The sequence below is a fragment of the Narcine bancroftii genome, chromosome 3 (assembly GCF_036971445.1).
Source record: "Narcine bancroftii isolate sNarBan1 chromosome 3, sNarBan1.hap1, whole genome shotgun sequence".
In the NCBI taxonomy this organism is placed as follows: Eukaryota; Metazoa; Chordata; class Chondrichthyes; order Torpediniformes; family Narcinidae; genus Narcine; species Narcine bancroftii.
In genome coordinates, this window is record NC_091471.1 from 40,117,630 (window position 1) to 40,144,763 (window position 27,134).

Here is a 27,134-nt window from a genome sequence, read left to right on the forward strand (position 1 = left end):
TTAGTTTCCAGTGATGATTCTGGGGGGTGTGATGTAGCGGCCGTGTAGTGGGCCAAGCGAGCGCACAGCGCGGTGTCGCAAACCATCACCGGCATGGTTCTGCGAGCTGCGAAACAAATAAACAAACAAGTGAATACTCACCTAATAGAGCGGTACTGTGTGCTGGAGAACAGCACGTTGTCCTGCTGAGTACCTTGCCGGAAGGTGCAGGACACTCACAAGGATTAATTTAAACCTGCCGGTCCCGTGGATCGAATGCATTCCAATAGCAATGACGTGCCTTGTCCCGTGGAGCCAGGGACATGTGGGGTATAAAAGAATATTGTAAACCCTGAATAAAGTCAGTCTTGAGTTGATTAATCTGCCGTGTGCATTTGTATTACTTTAGTAGCTCTACCGTAGTAGCCGCTACAAGAAGTGACTTAATAGAAGTCTACAAGATTATGAGAAACATAGATAAGGTTGACAAGCAACATATTTTTCTCAGGCCTGGAGTAGCAAATACCAGAGGACATCTGTACAAAGTGAATGGAGGAAAGATGAGGGGAGATTTCAAGGGTATGTTTTTTTTTTACACAGAGAGTTATGGGTGCCCGGAATACATTGTTAGGGGTGGTTTTGGAGGCTGGAACAGTAGGGGCATTTAAGAAGACTCCTAGACAAGCACATGGATGAAAGTAAAGTAGAGGGTTATGAGGTAGGGAGGGTTTAGTTTTTTTTGGTAGATATGCAGTATATAGGTCAGGACAACATCATGGACAAAACACTCTGTACTGAGCTGTAATGTTCTATGATCTAATCAAAGACAGTCAGCATAGCTATGTCAAGGGCACATCCAGTCTGACAATCAATGTTTTGGAGAGAACGAAGTGTATTGATGAGACCAGTATAGTAGATTAGGTTTACATGAACTTCAGTAAGACCTTTGGCAATCTAGGAAACTGATTCAAAAGATTAGTGACCAGGATACATTGGTAAATGGAATCCAAAATTGGGTAGGCATAGGTGACAGGGTGACAGTGAAATGTTGTTTGTAGTGATTATATACTGGCATCAGTGCTGAGATCATTGCTGTTAGTAGTCCGATTGTAAATAGAAATAGGCACCATGATTAGTAAGGGTACAAATGGAACAATTATTTGGTAGAGGTGTTGATAATATAGAGTGTAAAATGAAATCAATGTGTTAACAAAGTGAGCTGAGAAATTACGGATGGAGTTTAATAGTGAGGAGATGCAAGAGCAGAGAGGTGATGCTCCAACTTTATAAAGTATTGGTGAAACCTCAGATGGAGTACAGGTACTGTGCACACTCCTGGTCACCACACTATAGGAAAGATTTGTAGACATTCATAGAGCTGTACAGCACAAAAACAGGCCTCTCAACTACATCAGGAGAACTGGTGCACAAATGTCTCTGTTGTAAAAACCTCCTACTCAGCAGAGATAAAGTACCTGTTGGCAAAATGCAGACTGTTCTACGCCCAGAGAATTCTCAGCCATGCGGATTGTTGGAGTTTATGTTCCGCTTGGGCAAATGAGGGTGAAGCAATGAAAGGAGCGTTATAGTGCATTCTGTGAAGCCCAGACTTCTCATCCTGACAGTTGCATGATTATAGCTGACGACTTCAACCATGACAACCTGAAAAGTGTTCTATCATGTTTTCAACAGCATGTCTACTTCACCACTATAGGAGAGAATACCCTAGATCAACTGTACACCAATGTCATTGGTGTGTACAAGGTTGCCCTTCACCTCAACTTTGAATACACGAACCACATATCTATCCTGCTAACCCCGGCATGCAGCCTGCCAGAAGAATGAACTCAATTTGCAGGGCAATCAGGAAGTGGGTGGGGGTGGGGAACCAGCACCACTACAGGAGTGCATTGAGACCATGGACTGAACCTATTTTAGAATAGCAGCCACATACAACAGCCATGTAAACATCGGCGAGTACACAACCTCAGTGACAGGCAGGTGCATCGAGAATGTCAAGGAGATCAAGTACTTCACAACCAAGGCAAATCAGAAACCATAGTTTAATGCAGAGATCCAAGCACTTCTCAGAGCTTAAAAGGCAGCCTTCAGGACAGGAGACAAGTTGGCACTATGTTCAGCAATGGCTGAAATCTCCCGTGCAATCCCAAGGCGAAGTGTAGGTACGCACAGAGGATCCATAGTTAGTCGTGCATCACCAACAACATGAGGCACATGTGGCAAGGTCTCAAAACAATAATAGATCACAAGAGAACCTTGAAGATCAGCGACAACAATGCCTACCTTCAGGACAGAGTAAACATCTTCAACGCATGGTTTGACGGGAAGAACAGGCTGATGTCCACAAAGCCCTGTCTTCCCCTGAAGAACCAGCCCATTGTATAACCACAGCTGAGGTGACGACAATTCTATCCAGGGTGACCCCATAGATGGCAGTGGGACCAGACAACATACAGAAGGACTGTGTAGTCCAATCAACAGAGCTCCTTATGGAAATCTTTAACATGTCATTTTACAGTCTATCATCCCTGCGTGTCACAAGACAGCCACCATTATCCCAGTACCAAAGAGGGTGACAGTAATAGGCCTCAACAACTACTGCCCAGTGGCATTGCTTCAACTATCTTGGGATGGAATGTATCAAAGTCCACCTCCAAAGACACTGGACCCATTTAATTCACCTACAGATGGAATTATTCCACTGACCTCATCCCTCCACTTCATCTTGACCCACCTGGAGAAGGATGCCTCAAATGCCAGGTTGCTGTTCATTGACCAGCTCGGAGTTTAATACAATCATATCCCTGAGGCAGGTGGAGAAGCTGCCCTCAGTGGGACTCAACACCCCTCTCTATAACTGGATTCTGAACTTCCTAATGGAAAGACTGCAGTCTGTCCCAGTCGGTAGCAGAATGTCGAGCACCATCACGGTGAGCACTGGTGCTCAGCCCACTCCTGTCGCGTTACTGACCCACGACTGTATCGCCACATCCTGCTCTAGCAAAGTCATTACTTTTGCAGATGACACAGTAGTTTGGCTTCATTAGCAACAAGAAGTTGAAAATCTTATGAAACGTTACAAGAATAATAACCTGAGTCTTAACGTGGACAAGTCAAAGGAGATGATCATGAACTTCAAGAGAACCAGGGACACCCATCCTCCACTACATATTAATAGCTCGGTAGTAAAGAGAGTGGAGAGCAGCAAATTCCTTGAAGTCCACTGAAGAAGTGACTATGCTGGACACATGACATCTCACTTGTCAGGAAGGCGTGACAGCAACTGCACATCCTGAGAAGACTGAATCAGGCAAGGCTACGGCCACCATTCTGTCAACCTTCTACAGGAGCTCTATCGGGAGCATCCTGGCTGGCTGCATCACAGTGTGGTACAGTTACTGTAGTCCAACAGTTCAAAGGTCAATCCACAAGACAATAAAAGTGGCAGGGAAGATCACTGGAGTCTCCCTCCTCCCATTGATGAAATTTACTGGGATTGTGATTTAAAGAGGTCTTGCAAAATCAGGGAGGACCCCTACTATCCTGCACGTAGTAACTTCCAGCTACTCCTATCATTACTCCATAAGCATTAGAGCCAGAACCATGAGGCTGAGGAACAGCTTCTTCCCATGGGCAGTGAGACTGCTAAAACAACTCTCTCTGACTCTACTATTTATTAATAATATATTGATATATTTACATATGTACTGTACATATGTTATGTCTGTATGCTTGTTTTGCACTGTAGACTGGCAAATGCTGTTTCGTTGGGTTATACTGGTACAATCGGATGACAAATTAAATTGAACCTGAACTTGATATTATTGATTTGTGGTCGTTGCATCGGGGTGTGAAATGAAGGGTTGTGGTAAAGTTCAAATGGAAAACAACAGTTTACTCTTGGACCCGCATATTTTTTAAAACCCCGGGCTTCCAGCCACCTCAGCGCCACACAGAGCTGAAGGTGACGAGATCGCACTGCCTTAGACCTCCCAAGCCAGTTCGATTTCCTAGCAGGTGAGCCACCACGTGACCTCCCCTCCACCTCAAACCAGTTTACAGAGGCACTAACGCTGGTCTCTCTGTCTCTGACTTCCTGCTGCGCTTGAGTGGTCTCCCTCATTTGCACGCTGGTGGTACTGCTACAGGCTTGCCCAGGTCCAGGTTTAAGGCGATCAATTCTGAATGCCTCTGATTGCCCTCCTACATCCAGCACACAGGTTGTGCCATTATGCCGCAGTACTTTAAATGGACCTTCATAAGGCCTTTGCAGAGGTAGTCCATGCGCACATCCAGCACAAGCACAAATTTGTATTTTTTTAAGGCTCTTGGGATGAAGGAAGTTGTGATGCGATGTTGTGATGTGGGAACTAGAGCCAGTTTGCCGAGCCGCTCCAATAGTTTATTTAGGACTTCAGAGGGTGGCACTCCTTATCCTCGAGTTGCTAGTACAAATTCTCCAGGTACGATGAGTGGAGCCCCATATACCAATTCCACTGATGATGACTAGAAATCCTCCTTGGGAGTAGTTGGTATACCAAGGAGTATCCAGGGTAGCTCATCTGCCCAATCTGGTCGATGGAGGCAGGCCATCAATGCAGTGTTTAAGTGCCTGTAGAATCTTTTGACCAGGCCGTTGGACTGCGGATGGTGGGCTGTTGTATGATAAAGACAAGTTCCCAACAGTCGAGATAGTGTGTCCCATAGAGCAGAGGTAAACAGTGGACCTCTGTCAGAGGTAATCCCCACACAGTCTCCAGTCTCCTGTAGCTTTGGGCACCACGTGAACCAAGGAAGCCCACGGGCGGTCAGACCTGCGCATGTTCCCATTTCCTCTATTGTTTGTCCACGTGCAGCTTGTCGGGCAGTAGTTGGTGGGCTCGGGTGTGAAGTGGAGGTCCATTCGTCAGGATATTATGTGTGATGCCATGTTTGGGTGTGGCCGTGGAGAACTGTGGCTCAACAATGTCCTGGAACTCTTGGCAAATTCATTAGTGGAGTACACCACTAAGTCCAAATGTGGGGCAGGTAGTTTGGCTTCACCTAAGTGGAAAGATTGCAAGGTTTTCATATCTACCAGCCTGTGCTGTATCTACCAGCCTGTACAGTGTTTCTTTAAATTTACCAGCAGTGAGTGAGCTCTGAGAAAGTCTGCTCTAAGCAACGGCTGAGAGAATGCAGCCAGTATGAATCTCCAGAAGAATTTGTTGCCGCTGGACCACAAGGGTGTGGTTCGCGTACCGTACACGCAGATTGTACTTTTATTAACTGCCGTGAGAACTGGGTCCTCACTCCTGGTATCGGTATCGTAACTGGTCAGAGGAAGGAACTAATTTCAGCTCCTGCATCGGCCAGAAACTTGCTGCTGAAGAGTTTGTCCTATATGTAAAGCAGACTGTTATGGTGGCCAGCCACCATAGCCATAAGCGACAGTAGGCCCTGGTGTTTCCCGGAAATGCACACGGTGGTCGGCAACAGCGTGCTCCAGAATCCCATCATTGGTGATAAAAACACCAGGCGTCTGACTCGGTGACTTCTTTATTCAGGGTTGTCTGTGTCCTTGTCGCTGGTGCATGTGGAATCTTGTCCTTTGGGCCTAACACAGCACTAATTGCAGTGGGGCACCCACCCTTCTGCTTCATGCGCCACAGAACATCTGCATGGGTAATTACCACCAGTCTTTGGCCAACATGAGTCAGATATCCTCTGCCATCTGCTCTAAGAATATATGCTCAAAGAGCAAGCAAGGTTCATGACTGTCTGCCAGCACCAACATGTCAGTCATTAGCTCCGACAGGATGCAATCACCCATATGCAGGAGCCGCATAGCTCACTCAATTTGGAAGAGACCGTATGTGCGGAGAAGTAGGTCCTTAAGAGCCAGATTCCTGCCATGATCAGTCAACTACTCGACCTGCTGTTTCTTGGTTGAGGGTGCTCACCACATAGTAATGTTTAATGACATCTGCCACTATTTGTCGAGAGTGGAATTGGACTTCAGCTTGTTCTGGTTGATTTGTCCAGAACACAGGCAGTTTGAGGGAAACTGCTGAGTTGTCCATTTTGGGTCTAAAGGCCTTTTGGGCCTGTCGGGGTCACCAATGTGGTCTCTGTATTGCGGTGCAAAATGAAACATCGAGTTCAAGTTGAGTTCAAATGGAAAAGAACTTTTGGACCTGTGCATTCTTTAAAACCTGGGCTCCCAGCCACCCCCGCGTCACACAAAGCTGAAGGTGATGTCGTTGCGCAGCCCAAGACTTCCCGAGCCAGTTTGATTTCCTAGCAGGTGAGCCACCACAGATTATTTATTTAACATGAGCTGTTCAACTTTTTTTTTATTATGGTGCTTAAGCAAAAGGTAAAGATTCACGTGAACTATCTTTGACTCTTCCTTTCCTTTATTTTTTTCTGGATTTTCTGTCTCCTCAGGGAATAGGGTGGTCACAAACATCCATTTGAAGGCACTGATTCCGCAGCTATTTCAACTGTATTTTTTCCCACCCGATCACTCTGCTCCTCCCACTCCATCCGATGGGGTGTGTTGACAAGATTTTCAGCATACCTGCTTCGAAGATGCCTCACTTTTTTCCTAATCAGGCTTCCCTTCTATACTAGTCCTTGAACATTTCTTAGTCATTTCCCATATCTTTCATCACATCTCAACCTAATCTCTATTTCCTCAGGAGTTTATGGAGGTTTGCTAGGACACCAAAAACCCTGGCAAATTTCTACAGAGGTGTGGTGGAAAGTGTGCTGACCAGCATACCAACATAGTCTGGTATGGGAATACTAATACTCCCGAGTATTAGTACTCCCGAGTATAAAGGCCTCCAAAAGGTAGTGGACACAGCTCAGGACATCACAGGCAAAATCCTCCCCACTATTGAGTACACCTGCAGGAAACGCTGCCGTCAGAGAGCAGCAGCAATCATCAAAGATCCACACCACCCAGCGCTCACTCTATTCTCACTGCTGCCATCAGGAAAGAGGTATAGGTGCCTCAAGACCCACACCACCAGGTTCAGGAACAGCTGCAGCCCCTCCACCATTTTCCAATTTCAGCCACCTTTTTGAATTTCTACACCAGACACACCAGTATTCTAAAGGAACTGTTCTCTTTGTGGTTCCCTGTTCTATTCCTCCATGATAACCAACCATTTTCTTTTCCATAGCACTTACACATGCAACTGCAGCTATGCAACATTTACTATTTTACCCTTTTTCTATCTTTCATCCAGGCACCCAAATAATCTGTAGGAACTGCTAAATTCATAGCATACAAAATAAAGAGGATGTACACTGATTGGTTCAGCATTTTGCATCTTCTATTCTCCATTTCCAGCCATATTGAAAAAAATCCCAGCATTATCCTTCTCTACCCCGCCCACTTGCTGCCCAATTCGCTTCTTCCCTGCAGGTGATCATAACACTGTCCTTGCTCTCATTGTCGGCCCATGCATGCACGTTTGCTCATTTGAGCATCGCCTCTGTTGTCTGACGGAAGCGTTTCCTGCAGCGACCGGCCCTAGGCAAAGTCCATGACAATCCTTCCAAATGAAACAGAGATTCACTTGTAATCTGGTGTATCACATTCACTGCTCTCAATATAGTCACCTCAGTGTTAAAGAAACCAGCCACAATGGCAAGCCATTTGCCTTTTACTTCAACATCCCACTCTCACTCGCCTATCTGTCTGTGGCTTTCTGCACTGTTCCAACAAAGCATGAATAACACCACCTTATTCTTCCATATTGTAGCCTAAGTGGCTTTGGATCAAATTCAACAATATCATTAATTTACTTACTATTTTTTTTCTCTTTGTGCAAATAGTATTTGATCTGTTGAGTATTTCCACCTTAAGTCTCCACCAATGACTCAAGTTTACAATTCACTCCCCTATCATGCCTCTTTGTTTTCTCTCTAATTGTCCGTATTAACCTGTTAACTATATACCTCTGTAAACATTTGGGGTTGCCTGGGCCACACTGCCTCCTCCTATCAGGGCTATTCCCTATGTCCTAGCCATGCCTCCCATATAATTCTTGAACCTCAGAATTCATTTGTTTTCCCACTTTCCAACCAATTATGTAAAGTCTTGGCTATGAAACATCAGAAACATCTATTTCTCTGTCCACAGATGCTGTCTATTCTCTGATATTTCCAGCATTTCCTTCCATTCCAAATAAGATTACTAAGTTTTGAGTATTAGTAAAAAAAAGAAAATACAAGCATATCAATGCATGGCTTGTCTGCAAATTCCCATTAAACTTCCTCACTCAGCAGAAAAAAAGTATTTTAATTCAGAAGTCAGTCTTGCATTCCTACACAAACGCTGTCCTTCTTTCTAATTTCCTTTCTTGAAGATGAGGCTTGAAATGAACGACATGGAGACAGATATTATTGCAGCTCAGTTAATTTCACAGAAACCAGTCTGAAAGCTAAGAACAAAGAATGGAAGTTTTGTGATGGCCTGAGGCTCCATTTCATGAGTGCTGGAAGAGCACTTCATAAGTAATGAAAATACTTTGGAAAGGTTACTGTAGCCATTTGGAAAAATTAAGCAGCAGATTTGCACACAGTGAGGTCTGGCATATGAAATAATAACCGAATAATTTATATTAGCTGTGCTGGTTAAAGGATGCATTGACAGTGCTGGCCATCTTAAGCTTCCAGGACAGAAATCTATATGTTAATGTATAAAAATAAGTGAAACCTTACTGAAAGAAATCTAATTTCAATTTAAAATAGAAAAAAAGATGAAACATCTGTGTCAATTCCCGAGAGGTTTGCAAAGTACTAATATCAAATTGCTTCATGAAACTGACTATCGACCAGTAGCACTTAAATGAAGCAAATTAGCTCCTGTCGGAGCAGTGACATGGATACCTTCCAAGTTCGCCTATCGTAGTAACTGATCTTCAGTGGATGCCATCTCACTGGCTCTACACAAAGCCCTGGAACACCTGGACAGCAAAGACTCATACATCAGGATGCTCTTTATCAACTACAGTTCGGCATTCAACACCATCATCCCCTCAAACCTGATCAGCAAACTCCAAGACCTGGGAGTTAATACCCCACTGTGTAATTGGATCATGGATTTCATCACCTCCAGTCCACAATCAGTGAAGATTGGTAAGAACTTCTCCACAATCTTCATCAGTACTGGAACATCACAAGGCTGTGTTCTTAGCCCCCTACTCTACTCTCTTTGCACCTCCGACTGTGTGGCTTAGTATGACAATAATACCATCAAATTTGCTGACGATACCACAGTAGTGGGTTGTGTTAAAGGAAAGGGATGAATCAGCATACAGGAGGGAGATCAAAAACTTGGCTTAATGGTGCACCAATAACAACCTTACACTCAAAGTCAACAAAACTAAGGAGCTGATTGTTGATTTGAGAAAAGGAGAGTCAGATGTATAGAATCCAGTGATCAGAGGTGGAGCAGGTGAGCAAATTTAAGTTCTTGGTAGTCACTATCTCAGAGTATCTTTCCTGGACCCGACACACCATTGGCCTCGTGAAGAAAGCACGTCGGTGCCTCTACTTCCTCAGGACTATGCGAAGGAAGATTTGGTTTGACATCAGAAACCCTGGAAAATTTCTACAGAGGTGTGGTGGAAAGTGTGCTGACTGGCTGCATCACAGTCTGGTATAGAAACACCAATACCCCCCCCCCCCCACCGTGTGTAAAGCCCCTCTACAAAGTAGTAGACATAGCCCAGGACATCACAGGCAAAATTCTCCCCACTATTGAGTACATCTATAGGGAACACTGCCATCAGAGAGCAGCAGCAATCAGCAAAGACCCTCACCACCCAGCACACTCTCTGTGTAAAGGTTAGAACCTTGTGTTTTTGATCCTTACTTAATTTTGTGCCTGTCCCTTTACGAGAACTATTGTTTGTAGTGTTACCATGGTGACTATGATATAATATTTTGTAATATCCATCCAGACTGATAGCTTGCCTTTCATTCACCAAGATGTGAAGGAAGCATGAGCATGAGAAATTTTTCTTTGAGTTTTTGTATCTTTTTAAATACCTTTTGTATCTCAAATATACAGTAAATACTTTGTTATTCATCATTACTAAAGTCTTATTGTGAAGCTATGCAAAATGTTTATTCATTCTATCAATGAATTAAAACTACATAAAGTAACAGCCACAGAGTTTGATTTGGATTAAAGAGATGGAAATTTGGGATATCACAGCTCATGATTTAGAAGATGATACTTTGAAATGAGGATATATTAGAATAAGGAAAGTGTCGTCTATACTCTGTTCTCACAGCTGCTATCAGGAAAGAGATATAGGTGTTACAAAACTCACACCACCAGCTTCACAAACAGCTACTACCCCTCCACCATCAGACTCCTCAATGACAAACTCAATCAGAGACACATTTAAGGATTCTTCCATTGCACTTTATTGATTTTTGTTTTGTTCTCTCTGTATTGCACAGTCAGTTTGTTTACATTAATTTTCTATTTACAGTTCTTTGTTCGTTGCCTTCAGGGAAAATGAATCTCAGGGTTGTATGTAAAATCATCTATGTATTCTGACAATAAATCTGAAATCTGATTCTATGAGTCACACAAAGCAAGGTAATACATCACCATCACATCTACTGTACCCTTGCGTATAGATGCAATGTATTGCACATCCATTGACCTTGAATTTTTGTACCTTGCTAAATTTCATTAACCAGTGGTTATCTTCTGAATCTAGAAGAACAAAAGTTTGAGAAATATGGGAGCAACCTTTCCAATGATATCTAATTGAATATGCAAATTCACAATAAAAAAGATAGATGCAGCAAAGCTGAAGACCAAGCTGATTCCACCGTTGCCAATCATGCTCTTGTGGGTAGCTGATTTTTGTTGTCTTAAACTCTAAATCTATCCCAGTCCCCATTCATGTATGGTCATTTTGACTAGAGGAACTATCATTAAGCTACAAGAGGATTTCCCACAATGCAATTTACAGCATTTACTACAGTGAGCAGTTAAATCCATGACAAAATATTGTTCAAACAATGAGAAGCTCTATATTTGTGTTTCTATAGGATTCTGTTGTTTTATTAGTAGGTTGCCTGAGTCAAATTATCTGCAATTGGGACATTAAATTTCCAGTATTGCTGGAAAGTCTCATGAAGGTGGCAGGTGTAGATGTGTTAATGACTACAGTCCACAGAAGACTTCATGAACAGAATAACAGAGGCTACGCTGCAAGATGCAGACCACTAGTTGGACACAGAAACAGGATGGCCAGATTACAGTACACTAAGAAGTATTTAAAAGAATCTTTGGGATTCTGGAAAAAGGACTCGTGGACAGATGAGACCAAGATTAACCTGTATCAGAGTGATGACAAGAGCAAAGTGTGGAGGTGTAAGGGAATTGCCCAAGATCCAAAGCCTACCACCTCATCTGGGACACATAGCGGTTGGGGTGTTATGGCTTGGGCATGTATGGCTACCTCAGGTACTGGTGTACTTATTTTTGTGGATGATGTAACTGCTGATGGCAGCAGCAAAATGAATTCTGAGGTGTATAGAAACATCTTATCTGCTCAAGTTCCAGCAAATGCCTCCAAACTCATTGGTCATTGCTTCATCCCACACCAAGATAAAGATCCCAAATATACTGCAAAAACAACAAAGGAGCTTTTCTTTTTTAAATATTTTTATTTTTCACACTATGAACCATACTAACCAAAATACACACAAACATTTCCCTCTTGAATATACACAGTGTCATTTTCTCCCCTTTTTCCCCCTCCCATCCCTCCCTCCTTCACCCCCCCCCCACCCACTCAATGTTCAACCTATATGATACATTAAACCCATTAAACAATGTCATCACAAAATGAAAATAAACAAGAAATTTGTGTCTTCTACTTTTACCTATTGGGTCAGTTCATTTCTTCTCCTTCTGTCATTTTAGGGGGTGGAGGTACGCGGTAGGATTTCTCTGTTGTGTTCCATGTACAGTTCCCAAATTTGTTCGAATACTGTGATGTTATTTCTTATATGTTATTTTTTCCAATGGTTTATTCATTTCTATGTACCATTGCTGTATTCTCAGGCTATCTTCTAATTTCCAGGTTGACATAATACATTGTTTTTGTTACAGCTAAGGCTATCATAATAAATCTTTTTTATGCTCCATCCAAATCGAATCCAAGTTCTTTACTTCTTATATTACTTAGAAGAAAGATCTCTGGATTTTTTGGTATGTTGCTTTTTGTGATTTTATTTAAAACCTGGTTTAGATCTTCCCAAAACTTTTCCACTTTCTCAAATGCCCAAATTGCATATACTGTTGTTCCCATTTCCTTCTTACAACGAAAACATCTGTCTGATACTGTTGGGTCCCATTTATTTAACTTTTGGGGTGTGGTGTATAGCCTGTGTAACCAATTATATTGCGTAATATATGTAACCTCATGTTTATTCTATTTCTCATAGTTCCGGAGCATAGCTTTTCCCATGTTTCATTCTTTATCTTTATGTTTAGATCTTGTTCCTATTTTTGTTTGTGTTTACAGCTTGTTTCCTTGTTCTTTTTCTCTTGCAATTTGATGTACATGTTTGTTATAAATATTTTAATTATCATTGTGTCTGTAATCATATATTCAAAATTGCTTTCTTCTGGTAACCTCAGTCTACTTCCCAATTTGTCCTTCAAGTAGGTTTTCAGTTGGTGGTATGCAAACATTGTACCGTGAGTTATACCATATTTGTCCTTCATTTGTTCAAAAGATAATAATTTATTTCCCAAAAAACAATTTTCTATTCTTTTGATCCCTTTTCTCTCCCATTCTCTAAAGGAAAGGTTATCTATTGTGAAAGGGATTCGTTGATTTTGCGTCAATATTAATTTTGGCAGTTGATAATATGTTTTATTCCTTTCTATGTGAATCTTCTTCCAAATGTTGAGCAGATGGTGCAGTACTGGTGAATTCCTATGTTGCACCAGCTTTTCATCCCACTTAGGTATCTCCTTCACTGTTCACGTTAGCTATAGAACCACTGGCAGAACTGATAAGAACAGAAAATAAAATAAGAGGGATAAAAATAAAAGAGAAGGAATATAAAATCAGTCTATTTTCAGATGATGTCATATACTTCACAGAACCAGAAATATCAATAAAATAATTACATAAGAAATTGAAGGAATATGGAGAAATATCGGGGTACAAGATCAACGCAAATAAAAGTGAAGCAATGCCAATGAATAATGCGGATTTCACAAAGTTTAAGAAAGAATCACCATTTAGATGGCAAACACAAGCAATCCGATACCTAGGTATACAACTAGATAATAATCTAGGCCATCTATACAAACTAAATTATCAGCCATTAATGAAGAAATTACAAGACAACTTAGAACATTGGAAAGACTTACCACTAACACTGATAGGAAGGGTAAATTGCATTAAAATGAATATCTTCCCAAGGATACAATACCTATTTCAATCATTACCAATTCACCTAACAGAGAAATTCTTCAAGGAGCTAAAGAAAATAATAAGGAAATTCTTATGGAAAGGGTGGAAACCGAGGATAGTGCTAGATAAATTAACAGAATGGTACAAACAAGGGGGCTTACAGGTACCAAACTTTAAGAATTATTATAGAGCAGCACAATTAAGATACCTATCAGATTTTTATCAAACAAGGGAAAAACCAGATTGGACCAAATTAGAGCTAGATAAAAGGAGCTTTTCAAAGCTAAAAAAAACTGGCATATTCTGTCTAAGTCAATCAATTGATCTAAATGCAATTGAGCATGGCCTTCCATTTCCTGAAGAGAAAACTTAAGGAGACAAGCCCCCAAAACTAGTAGGAGCTGAAGATGACTGCAGTAGATGCCTAGCAGAGCATCACCAGAGAAGATACACAGCATCTAGTGATGTCTATGATCACAGACTTCAAAGCAGACATTGTATGTAAGGGATATGCAACAAAGTACTAAATATGACTACTTTAATCTACATACCACTATTTTGTCCCAAATTTTATGGTGCCCTGAAATAAGGGGGCTATGTATAAAAAATCTCAAACTAAAATGTACAAAAATACCCTTTAACAAAATCTGGAATGTGCACTTTAATTACATGTGAATTGTTTGATTACAAATTTATAACTGTGGAGCAAAGGGGCAAATAAAGGATAAAGTGTGCCTTTGTCCCAAATATTATGAAAGGCACCATATATGGCCTAACCAAACTTAATGGAAAATTCCTGGCTTCGGATCTAACTTTTACCTGGCCCTTCTGGCGCATGAGCTCGTGCTGCCAAATTACACTCAATTAATCCACAACACCCACATGCGATGTAATGCATCTGGACAGGAATCTTTCTTTGCTCCATCGCTAAGAGTCCTTGCGGACATACTAAACATCCTTAGGCTTTTGAGGAAGTAAGTACATTGGTTCACTTCATTGGTCCTACCATCAATATGGCCAGAGGTGCTTTGACAAAAGTGTTCCCAGGCTTACCAGCTCTCAAAGCTGTTAGAATACTTTGAATGTTGAATGTTTAGGTGTACACAAATCCTACAATGTCAATCAACAGCCAAACTTCAATCTTAAAACATGTGACAAGAAAAATGGTGTTAAGTCTAGTTATTCTGAGCAGGGCTAAGTTATTTGCCACAGAACATTTGAGAAGGTCTCTCACGCTAGGCTGCTCTGAAAGGTCAAGTCAAGGTGAGCTGGCAATTGGATCCACAATTGGCCTGATGATAGTTGAGGGTTGTTAATCTGACTGGAGGCCTGCGACCAGTAGTGTGCTGTAGGAATTGGTGCTGGGTCCACTGTTGTTTGTCATCTAATTAACAACTTGGTAAGTTTAAAGATGACACCAAAATTCATAGTGGACATGTGAAAAAGTTTATCTAAGATTTAGAAGAACTGGGAATTTCGCCCAAGGAATGGTAGATTAAATCAGGACAGGACTTGTATGGTGAATGGTCAGGCCCTGGGGAATATCATGAAATAAAGAGACTTGGGATATAGGCATAGAGTTCCATGAAAATGCCAACACAGGAAGGCAGGAAATGAAGAAAGAATTGAGCATGCTAGCTTTCATCAGTCAGGACATTGAGTACATGAGTAAGGTTGCAATGTTGCACCTTTACAGGGTGTTGGTGAGTCCGGACATGGAATACTGTGGACAGTTTTGGTCACCCAGCTATAAGAAAGGTCTCATTAATCTTCAGAAAAATTTCATTAGAATGTTGCTTGGACTGGGGTGTTGATTGACTGGGATTTTTCTCTTTTAAGCATTGGCGGCTGAAAGGGGACCTCCTGGAGGATTATAAAATCATGGTGGGGAGTAGAGCAGGTAAATAGTCCCAGCATTTTCCTAGAGTAGATGTATGTAAAACTAGAAGGCATGGATTTAAGATGAGATGGGAAAGATTTAAAATGGACCTGAAGTCCACCTTCTTCACACAGACAATGGTGGGTATTTGGAATAAGCAGCCAAAGAAAGCAGTGGAAGTAAAGACAATAGTTCCATTCAAAATACATGTAGATATGGATAGGAAAGGTTTAGAGGCTGAACCCAGGCAATTTGATTTTGTAATTTTGCGGAGAGTGAGTGAATGTGTCACCACATGAGGCTCATTAGAAATAACGTTGTTTGTGTCCTCATCAAATTCCACACATCAGATAAATACAGGTTGTCCTATCAACACTGCCACCTTGTAATTTTCTTTAAATCTTTCCTCGGAAACCCTACTGTGATCATTTTTACTTTAATCCCAATCGTAATAACTGTTGAAGCTCCTGACCTCGCTTGTAGAGATGCCTCCACATTAAAGTTTATAATGGGAAGGGACAGGGAATGCAACAGAGACAACAACATAAGAATCGTCTTGATCTATAGATGATGGATAAAAGAATACAGCAGCACCAGGGGCATGTGACAACCGTCACATGGAACGTAAGACAACACAGATGGTACACAACTTGCTGTGTTCAGAATAACTGAGAAGGTATGTGGGCTAATCATTGGTGCTTAGAAAGATTGTTGTACCTGCAAATGATGCCCATATTGTCCGATCTAATTTAAATGATGTCGGAGGCATAGTTTAGCTTAGGTTTCCCAGGCACACAAGTCATGAAATTTCTGCTTCCCTGAACCACATATGTACCTCTGATCATAATGTGCCTTAGCATATACACTTGCTTCCTGTGAAATATAGCAAATTTGAAAATTTAACTATCTCTCATTTCAATTCATCACATATGCAACATTATGGAGGCAGAATTTTAGATACAAATTTTTACAGAGGGAGAATGCAAAAGGAGAAGAACCCTTTTATGCACTCCACCCTAATTTCCATTGAAGAGCAGGATTTTATATATATCTATGATTTGCTCTTGTAAATATCAGTTACAGAGTATTTATTCCAATTACCAGCTGAAGACATGAAAAAAAGAAAATATTAGTTTATGTCTCTTTTTCCTGGCATCTATGGAAAAAGGACTAGAACTGCATATTTATTTTCTGGATTTGTCAGACAAATCAAAAGATTCTTTTCCAGTCATAATTAGAAAGAGCTCGAAATTCTTCCAGGGTTCTTCAAACATCTATCGTAACTTCGCTGAAAAGTCTAAAAAATGTAGGCAGTTTTTGTACTTGAAAAGTGATTCATTACATGAAGTGCTTTGAAGTTGTGGCCAAATATTTTTTTGGCTCCTGGTGTCTTTGTTGTCATATTAAGATTTAATTTTCCTGTACAGCTGGAATCAGAAGGTAAAGAATATTTTGTTGTGCAAGCCTTTTCAGTCTTAGCAGTATTAACATCAATGCAGCTTATTTATGCAAATTATTGAAGTTATGAACAATGAGAAATACCAGAGGGAAATGAACTGGAATGGACATATTCATTGACAAACATCCTGGGGCACCAGGAGAGATTGTTTTCATTCAGTATTGATGAAAAGATATTCTGATTTAATTAAAACATGGAAAGTATATTGTCCACCCATGTTTCTAAGGAGTTGTACCATTTTGAAGTCCTAAGTTATTGGAAGGTCAATCACTTATTCTCAATCAAGGGCGACACAGTTAGCATACCCATTAGCGCAATGCTATAACACCGCCAGCATTCCGGGGTCAAATCCGATGCGGTCTGTAAGGAGTTTGTACTGTACGTTTTCCCCGTGTCTACGTGGGCTTCCTCCAGATGCTCCGGTTTCTTCCCACCCTTCAAAATGTATGGATTGTAGGTTAATTGGGGTATTTAGATGGCATGGGCTCGTGCGCTAGAAGGGTCCATTACCGTGCAGGATGTCTAAATTAAATTGAATCTCAGGCAAGGGCAGAGCCTCTCTCAAGAACAGCAGCTCAGCTTTACCAGCTGACAGCAAAAAAAAAATTGTTATTTTTAAATTGTGAGCGAGTTTTACATAAGACCATAAGGTCATAAGACACAGGAGCAGAAATAGACTATTCAGCCCATCGAGACTGCCCCACCATTCTATCATGAGCTGATCCATTTTCCCATTCAGCCCTATTCCCTGGCTATCTATCAATCCCTGTCTTAAATACATCCAAAAATGACCTGGCCTCCACAACCACCTGTGGCAACAAACTCCACAGACTTATGAAATTCCTCTGTATCTCTTTTCCAAGTGGACCCCCTCAATCCTGAAGTTGTGTCCTTTTGTCCTATATTTGGGAAGTGTTCTAAGAGATCGGATATACAATTATTTGGATAGCCATGGACTAATTAGGGATCGTCATGGCTTTGAGCATAGTAGGTCATGTTTAACCAATCTGATAGAGTCTTTTGAGGAGGTTACTAGGAAGGATGATGAAGGAAATGCTGTGGATTCTGTTTACATGTGCTTTAATAAGGCCTTTAATCTCTCATATGGGAGATTAGTCAGGAATGTTCAGATGCTCAGTATTCATGCTGACATTGGCTATACGGGAGAAGCCAGAGCGAGGTGATGGTTGATGGGTTCTCAGATTGGAGGCTTGTGACTAGTGGTGTGCCTCAGAAATCAGTGCTGGGATCATTGCTATTTGTTATCTATATCAATGATCTGGATGATAATGTGGCAAATTGGATCAGTGTTTAATGTTTTTCCCTGTTTGCTTCCTGTGTGTTAATAAAAGTTACATGTGATTGTAACATGTCCAGACTCATCTCTCTGTGAACCCACTGAACCTGATACTTTTCCCAATGTGAAAGAAGGCATATGAGGTGTCGAGGATGTAGGTGGGAAGGAATTGGATCAGGGGAGAAAAGATAGAGTCACTGTAAGACAAAACTAGTTCGGAAGGGGAAAGAGCAAGTGGAAACAATGGGCCAACCTGGATGGGTAAAAGGTAGAACCAGGCAGTGCAGTAATGGAAAGCAATAAGATTGGAAGCCATGGGAGGGAGATGATGAGGTTAGAGATGGTGTTGGAGACAGCGGCTTGATGAGCTGTGGTGGAATTCTGTGGAAGGGGTAAGTAGGAGGAGGTGTCTGAGAGTTGTCATTTGTTCATTACTATGGATTTGATACTGAGGTTGGGATTATTGCGGAAAGAGTGGAGGGCAGAGCATTCGGAGGAGGTGAGATTAGAATAAGAGAGGGGAGTGATGAAGTTGAGATGGTTGATGTCTTGGTGGCATTTGGAAATAAAAAGATCCAGAGTGGGCAGCCGTCCTCATATGATAACCCTTTTATTCCCAGTATCTGCATTGTGAAACTCCTGTGAACCATCTCCAATGTCAGCCTATCCTTTCTTAAATGAGGAGCCCAAAACTGCTAACAATACACCAAGTGACCTCTCACCAGTGCCTTATAAAGCCTCACAACACCACATCCATGCTCTTGTATACTATTCCTATCAAAATGAATCTCACCACTGCATTTCCCTTCTTCACCAGTGACTCAACTTGCAAGTTTACCTTCAGGCCATCCTGCACAAGGACTCCCAGGTCCTTTTGTTTCTGGGAATTTATAATTTTCTCCCCATCTGCCTATTTATTTCTTCTACCAAAGTTCATGACCGTATACTTAACAACATTATATTTCATTTGCCACTTCTCTGCCCATTCTCCTAATCTGTTTAAATCCTTCTGGAGCCTCCCAGTTTCCTCAACACCTGCACCTCCACCTACCTTCATATCATCTGCAAAGTAGGCCACAAAGCCGTTCATTCATACATAATCTAAATCATCAATATATAACATAAAATGAAGCGGCCCTAACACCGACTCCTGTTGAACACCATTAACAGCCAACCAGAATATGGTCCTGTATTCTGACTCTCTGCTGTTAAACATGAAAGTCTACAGACACTGTGATTGTAGTCAAAACATAGAGATGCTGAAAGAACTCAGTCAGTCTTGCAGCATCCATTGGAGGTAAAGATAGATATATTACCAATTTTTCAGGCCTTAAGGAATGTCTTAGGCCCGAAACATCGGTTATATATCTTTGCCTCATATGAATGCTGTGAGACTGGCTGAGTTCTTCAAGCAGCTCTGTGTTCCAACTCTCTACTTCCTACAAATCAGTCATGCTCTACCCATGTTAGTAAGTTTCCTGTCATACCATGAGCTCTTATCTTGTTAAGTTGCCTCATATCTCTTCAAAGGCCTTCTGAAAATCTAAATGCACAACATTCACTGCATTTTCTTTATCCAGCCTGCTTGTTACTTCTTCAAAGAATTCCAATAGGTTTGTCAAGTAAAATTTTCCCACCAGGAAACCATACTGGCTTTGGCCTATTTTGTCTTGTCCCTCCAACTACTTCGTGACCTCATCCTTGAAAATTAAATCCAACATCTTCCCAACCACTGATGTCAGGCTAACTGGTCTACCATTTCCTTTCTCCTGCCTCTCTGCCTTCTTGAATCGAGGGGTGACATTTGCTGTTTTACAGTTCTCTGGGTCCATGCCATGATTCCTGAAAGATAATTTCCAATGCCTCCACAATCTTTACCACCACCGAAACAGTGTGCAATCCATCAGGTCTGGGAGACATATCTACCCTTAGACCATTCAGCTTTCCAACCATCTTCTCCCTTGATATAGAAACTGCATTCATTTCCCTTCCCTGATATTCTGCTAATGTCTCCCACAGGGAAGACTGATGTAAAATACTCATTTACTTCCTCTGCTATCTCCTTGTTCCCTATTATTATTTCTCCAGCTTCATTTTCTAATGGTCCTATATCTATTTTCACTCTTTATATACCTGAAGAAGCTTTTGGTATCTTCTTATAATATTATTTGCTAGTCTACATTCATAATTCGTCTTTACCCTCCTGATGAGTGTTTTAGTTTCCTTCCGTAAAGTTTTTAAAACTTCCCAATCCTCTATCTTCCCAATAATACTTGCTTCCTTGTATGCCCTCTCTTTTGCTTTTACATTGGCTTTGAGTTCCCTTGTCAACCATAGTTGTGGCATTTTTTCATTTAAATATTTCCTATATTTGGTTATGTATTTACCCTGCACCTTCCTCATTTCTTGCAGAAACTCCATCATTGCTGCACTGCCATCTTTCCTAACAGTGCCCCTGTCCAATCTACTTTGGCCAGATCCTCTCTCATACCAATGTAATTCCCTTTACTCCACTGACTTTAGTTTCTCTTTGTTAAATCTTAAATTGAATTCAATCATCAGTGAATCATTGCCCCTTAATGGTTTCTTTACTCTTGACTCTCTAATCGCAGCAACCAATCCAATACAGCTGATCTCCAAGTGGGCTCACCAACAAGCTGCTCTAAAAAAATGATCTCATAGACATTCCACAAATTCTCTCTCTTGAGATTCAGTCCCAACCTTGTTTTTCCAATCTACCTTAACGTTGCCCTTCTGACACACCTTTTCTATTTACAGCTATAATTTGTTGTCCACATCCTGGTTTAGAGGTCTATATATAACTGCCAACAGTGTTTTTTTTACCCTTGCCGTTTGTTAATACAACCCACAATGATTCAATGTCACCTCTTTCTAATGATTTAATGCCACTCTTTACTAACAGAGCCACCCCATCCCTCTATCCTTATAATGTGTGTACATTGTGTATCCTTGGGTATTCAGGTCTCAATGGCATTCATCCTTTAGCCACGACTCTGTGATGGCCACATCATACCTACATCATACCCAATGTGTAGCTGTATTAAAAGGTTATCCATTTTAGTTCTTATGCTGCATGCATTTAAATATAAAACCTTCAGCCCTATTGTTTTTGCTTTTTTTTTGACTCTTGTGTCCCTGAATTAAGGACTTAATTGAATTTAAAGGTTCATTACAAGAGAGGTTACAAATAACCTCCCAAGGATGTTGGGAAACATAGAGACTAATGCAAGGGAGGAACTGAAAGAAATCAGTATCTCTAAGGACATGGTCTTGGGGAAATTGATGGGATTGAAGGTAGATAAATCCCAAGGGCTTGATAATCTACATCCTAGGGTACTTAAGGAAGTGGCCATTCAGATTAAGAATTAAGAATTATTTTCCAGAACTCGACAGACTCAGGATCAGTACGCATGGATTGGAGGATAGCTAATGTTATCCCACTATTTAAAAAGGGGGGTAGAGAAAAAACGGGGAATTATAGGCTGGTGTGCCTTACATCAGTAGTGGGCAAAATGAAGGAATCCATTATTAAGGATGTAATAGCGGAGCATATGACTAGCAGAGAAGGGATCGGACGGAGTCAACATGGATTTACAAAAGGTAAATCATGCTTGACAAATCTATTGGAATTCTTTGAGATGGTGACAGGTAAAATAGATGGGGGAGAGCCAGAGGATGTGGTGTACCTGGACTTCCAAAAGGCCTTCAATAAGGTCCCGCATAAATGACTGGCTTCCAAAATCAAGGCTCATGGGATTGGGGGCAAAGTATTGATGTGGATTGAGAACTGGCTGGCAGGTAGAAGACAGAGAGTTGGTATAAATGGCTCGTTTTCTGAATGGCAGGCGGTGACCAGTGGGGTACCACAGGGATCTGTACTGGGACCCCAGCTGTTCACAATTTACATTAATGATCTGGATGAGGGGATTGGATGTAATATCTCCAAATTTGCAGATGACACTAAGCTAGGAGGAGTTGTGTGCACGGATGAGGGGGTCAGGAAGCTCCAGTGTGATTTGGATAAATTGAGGGACTGGGCAGATACATGGCAAATGCACTACAATGTGGATAAATGTGAGGTTATCCACTTTGGTAATACAAACCAGAGGGCAGATTACTATTTGAATGGCAATAGATTAAGAGATGGGGAAGTGCAGAGAGACCTAGGGGTACTTGTACATCAGTCTCTGAAGGTGAGCATGGAGGTACAGCAGGCGGTTAAAAAGGAAAATGGTATGTTGGCCTTCATATCAAGAGGGTTTGAGTATAGGAACAAGGATACCTTACTGCAGCTGTACAGGGCCTTGGTGAGACCCCACCTGGAGTATTGTGTGCAGTTTTGGTCACCTTATCTAAGGAAGAATGTTCTTCCAATGGAGGGAGTGCAGAGGCGATTCACCAGGCTGATACCTGGAATGGCAGGAATGACTTATGAGGAAAGATTGCGCAAATTGGGATTGTACTCACTGGAGTTTAGAAGATTGAGAGGGAATCTCATAGAGACCTATAAAATTCTGGCAGGACTGGACAGAATGGATGCCGATGGGATGTTTCCAATGATGGGAAAATCCAGAACCCGGGGCCATGGTTTGAGGATAATAGGCAAACCATTTAGGACCAAGATGAGGAGGAATTTCTTGACCCAGAGGGTGGTGAATCTGTGGAATTCATTGCCACAGAGGGCAGTAGAGGCAGGTTCATTAAATCTATTTAAGAGGGAATTAGATCTATTTCTTCAGTATAAGGGTATTAAAGGTTATAGAGAAGGCGGGGACGGGGTACTGAACTTTAAGATCAGCCATGATCTCGTTGAATGGCGGAGCAGGCTCGAAGGGTCGAATGACCTACTCCTGCTCCTATCTTCTATTGAAAAGAGAGGAATAACAATAGTTTTCACACATTGAGGAGTTTAGGCAGTGGGTATTCTTACTGTGTTCTGACTGTCTGTTCATGTACTTCATAGAAATAGCGCTCAAACCTGAGGTTTCACTTCAGCCTTCTTTAGTCAACTTTTCATGAAGATCAATTGTAGTGATCAAGAATGGTTATGACACCAATTGAGGACTGGTACAGATGTTCTCAGATGTGGCTCTTCGATTTGACTCGGAATCAAATAATCTACTTCATGGAGATATCACTCTTTTGGATAAAATGTAAAATTGGACTTTGTGCACCTTCTAAATTGTACCAGTGCACATTCATTGATCAATCCCAATGAAAACAGATGATCGGGTTATTTGTGAGAGTGTGTTGTGTGCAAATTGGTTGGCATGCAGTAACTTCACTTCACAGGCAGTCTTTGGCTGGAAAGCACTTTGGAGTATCCTGAGGCAGCAAGAGACAAATGCAACCACACACCATTGTTTTTTTTCAATTGGTGAAGTAGAGGCTTCCTGAATCAGTGTAATTAAGTATATTTGGCAGAAGATGCTGTAGACATCTTGATTTAGTTCCACTTACCAGAGTGATGCTGAACCTAGTGAAATATGGGGAGGGGGCGGTTGATGCTTTCTTTACAATGACAATAGACAATAAAAATCTGAGCTCCGGCACATGAAGAGAATGCGTTCTATTTCTGTTTCTTCAACTTGGTGAAGTGCGCCATTCTATACAAACGTATATGTTTTCAATCACGACATAGAACAACTAATTCAGCACTGGCCTGATACCGGGCAGCGGGGCTGAGCGGGAAAATAGATCCAGCAGACTCGATGGGCTGAATAGCCACTTTCTGCTCCTCCACCTTTTGGTCTCATGATCCCCAATTCTCATTGAATGTTGGTTGACCAATTTGATAGAAGGAACTTGAATCAGGTCTATTGGCTGAGCTGATGAACGAGCTGCCTTACTCAGGCAGTGGAAGAGATGTTACTTTGGTCCCTGACCACAAGAATTTACACGTGCACTGATGCGTTGACCTAAACCACGTGAACGGCGGGGCATCGCCTTCCCATCAGCGGGACGCCGGTCGTGGGTGCCGTCCTATAGGTAACCCTGACCTGAGCACCCTGGTCTCACATGAGAAATCAGACGGCACGATCGCAATTTTGTGGCAAGCCGGAATGCCGAGTTCGACCTGAAACCAGAAGGTGCTCCCATGGGGTATTGTTTGTCAAGAATTGTTTTTATTGAAGCCGTCCCAAGCCTTCATGGCAGGGTTTTTGCTGCTGGTGTCAGACTTGGCGGGGCTTTTGCTGCTGGTGCCAGACGGCGGGGCATTTGCTGCCGGTGCCAGACTTGGCGGGGCTTTTGCTGCCGGTGCCAGACTTGGCGGGGCTTTTGCTGCTGGTGCCAGACTTGGCGGGGCTTTTGCTGCTGGTGCCAGACTTGGCGGGGCTTTTGCTGCTGGTGCCAGACTTGGCGGGGCTGTAGCTGCTGGTGCCAGACTTGGCGGGGCTGTAGCTGCTGGTGCCAGACTTGGCGGGGCTTTTGCTGCTGGTGCCAGACTTGGCGGGGCTGTAGCTGCCGGTGCCAGACTTGGCGGGGCTTTTGCTGCCGGTGCCAGACTTGGCGGGGCTTTTGCTGCTGGTGCCAGACTTGGCGGGGCTGTAGCTGCTGGTGCCAGACTTGGCGGGGCTGTAGCTGCCGGTGCCAGACTTGGCGGGGCTTTTGTTGCTGGTGCCAGACTTGGCGGGGCTGTAGCTTCTGGTGCCAGACTTGTCGGGGCTGTAGCTGCTGGTGCCAGACTTGGCGGGGCTTTTGCTGCTGGTGCCAGACTTGGCAGGGCTTTTGCTGCTGGTGCCAGACGGCGGGGCATTTGCTGCCGGTGCCAGACTTGGCGGGGCTTTTGCTGCCGGTGCCAGACTTGGCGGGGCTTTTGCTGCTGGTGCCAGACTTGGCGGGGCTTTTGCTGCTGGTGCCAGACTTGGTGGGGCTTTTGCTGCTGGTGCCAGACTTGGCGGGGCTGTAGCTGCTGGTGCCAGACTTGGCGGGGCTGTAGCTGCTGGTGCCAGACTTGGCGGGGCTTTTGCTGCTGGTGCCAGACTTGGCGGGGCTGTAGCTGCTGGTGCCAGACTTGGCGGGGCTTTTGCTGCCGGTGCCAGACTTGGCGGGGCTTTTGCTGCTGGTGCCAGACTTGGCGGGGCTGTAGCTGCTGGTGCCAGACTTGGCGGGGCTGTAGCTGCTGGTGCCAGACTTGGCGGGGCTGTAGCTGCTGGTGCCAGACTTGGCGGGGCTGTAGCTGCTGATGCCAGACTTGGCGGGGCTGTAGCTGCTGGTGCCAGACTTGGCGGGGCTGTAGCTGCCGGTGCCAGACTTGGCGGGGCTTTTGTTGCTGGTGCCAGACTTGGCGGGGCTTTTGCTGCTGGTGCCAGACTTGGCGGGGCTTTTGCTGCCGGTGCCAGACTTGGTGGGGCTTTTGTTGCTGGTGCCAGACTTGGCGGGGCTGTAGCTGCTGGTGCCAGACTTGGCGGGGCTTTTGCTGCTGGTGCCAGACTTGGCGGGGCTTTTGCTGCTGGTGCCAGATTTGGCGGGGCTGTAGCTGCCGGTGCCAGACTTGGCGGGGCTTTTGCTGCCGGTGCCAGACTTGGCGGGGCTTTTGCTGCTGGTGCCAGACTTGGCGGGGCTGTAGCTGCTGGTGCCAGACTTGGCAGGGCTGTAGCTGCTGGTGCCAGACTTGGCGGGGCTGTAGCTGCTGGTGCCAGACTTGGCGGGGCTGTAGCTGCCGGTGCCAGACTTGGCGGGGCTGTAGCTGCCGGTGCCAGACTTGGCGGGGCTTTTGTTGCTGGTGCCAGACTTGGCGGGGCTGTAGCTTCTGGTGCCAGACTTGTCGGGGCTGTAGCTGCTGGTGCCAGACTTGGCGGGGCTTTTGCTGCTGGTGCCAGACTTGGCAGGGCTTTTGCTGCTGGTGCCAGACGGCGGGGCATTTGCTGCCGGTGCCAGACTTGGCGGGGCTTTTGCTGCCGGTGCCAGACTTGGCGGGGCTTTTGCTGCTGGTGCCAGACTTGGCGGGGCTTTTGCTGCTGGTGCCAGACTTGGTGGGGCTTTTGCTGCTGGTGCCAGACTTGGCGGGGCTGTAGCTGCTGGTGCCAGACTTGGCGGGGCTGTAGCTGCTGGTGCCAGACTTGGCGGGGCTTTTGCTGCTGGTGCCAGACTTGGCGGGGCTGTAGCTGCTGGTGCCAGACTTGGCGGGGCTTTTGCTGCCGGTGCCAGACTTGGCGGGGCTTTTGCTGCTGGTGCCAGACTTGGCGGGGCTGTAGCTGCTGGTGCCAGACTTGGCGGGGCTGTAGCTGCTGGTGCCAGACTTGGCGGGGCTGTAGCTGCTGGTGCCAGACTTGGCGGGGCTGTAGCTGCTGGTGCCAGACTTGGCGGGGCTGTAGCTGCTGGTGCCAGACTTGGCGGGGCTGTAGCTGCCGGTGCCAGACTTGGCGGGGCTTTTGTTGCTGGTGCCAGACTTGGCGGGGCTTTTGCTGCTGGTGCCAGACTTGGTGGGGCTGTAGCTGCCGGTGCCAGACTTGGTGGGGCTTTTGTTGCTGGTGCCAGACTTGGCGGGGCTGTAGCTGCTGGTGCCAGACTTGGCGGGGCTTTTGCTGCTGGTGCCAGACTTGGCGGGGCTTTTGCTGCTGGTGCCAGACGGCGGGGCATTTGCTGCCGGTGCCAGACTTGGCGGGGCTTTTGCTGCCGGTGCCAGACTTGGCGGGGCTTTTGCTGCTGGTGCCAGACTTGGCGGGGCTGTAGCTGCTGGTGCCAGACTTGGCGGGGCTGTAGCTGCTGGTGCCAGACTTGGCGGGGCTGTAGCTGCCGGTGCCAGACTTGGCGGGGCTTTTGTTGCTGGTGCCAGACTTGGCGGGGCTGTAGCTTCTGGTGCCAGACTTGTCGGGGCTGTAGCTGCTGGTGCCAGACTTGGCGGGGCTTTTGCTGCTGGTGCCAGACTTGGCAGGGCTTTTGCTGCTGGTGCCAGACGGCGGGGCATTTGCTGCCGGTGCCAGACTTGGCGGGGCTTTTGCTGCTGGTGCCAGACTTGGCGGGGCTTTTGCTGCTGGTGCCAGACTTGGTGGGGCTTTTGCTGCTGGTGCCAGA

General features: G+C 44.1%; 1 protein-coding gene across 1 annotated transcript; it reads right to left on the reverse strand.

Annotated features, from left to right (window-relative positions):
- Nucleotides 1-27,027, reverse strand: LOC138756673 (uncharacterized). Its single transcript, XM_069923060.1, has 3 exons — nucleotides 26,415-27,027; nucleotides 25,222-26,164; nucleotides 1-106 (listed from the first exon to the last, which is right to left on the reverse strand). The coding sequence occupies exons 1-3, from the start codon at nucleotides 27,025-27,027 to the stop codon at nucleotides 1-3; spliced, it is 1,662 nt and encodes a 553-aa protein (XP_069779161.1).
- Nucleotides 27,028-27,134: the final 107 nt, after the last annotated feature.

Coding starts and splice junctions, on each gene's coding strand:
- LOC138756673 (XM_069923060.1), bottom strand. CDS start 27,027: ATGCCCCGCCGTCTGGCACCAGCAGCAAAAGCCCTGCCAAGTCTGGCA. Junction 26,165..26,414: donor CTACAGCCCCGCCAAGTCTG/GCACCAGCAGCT, acceptor TGGCACCAGCAG/CTACAGCCCCGCCAAGTCTG. Junction 107..25,221: donor AGCAGCTACAGCCCCGCCAA/GTCTGGCACCAG, acceptor TTTGTTTCGCAG/CTCGCAGAACCATGCCGGTG.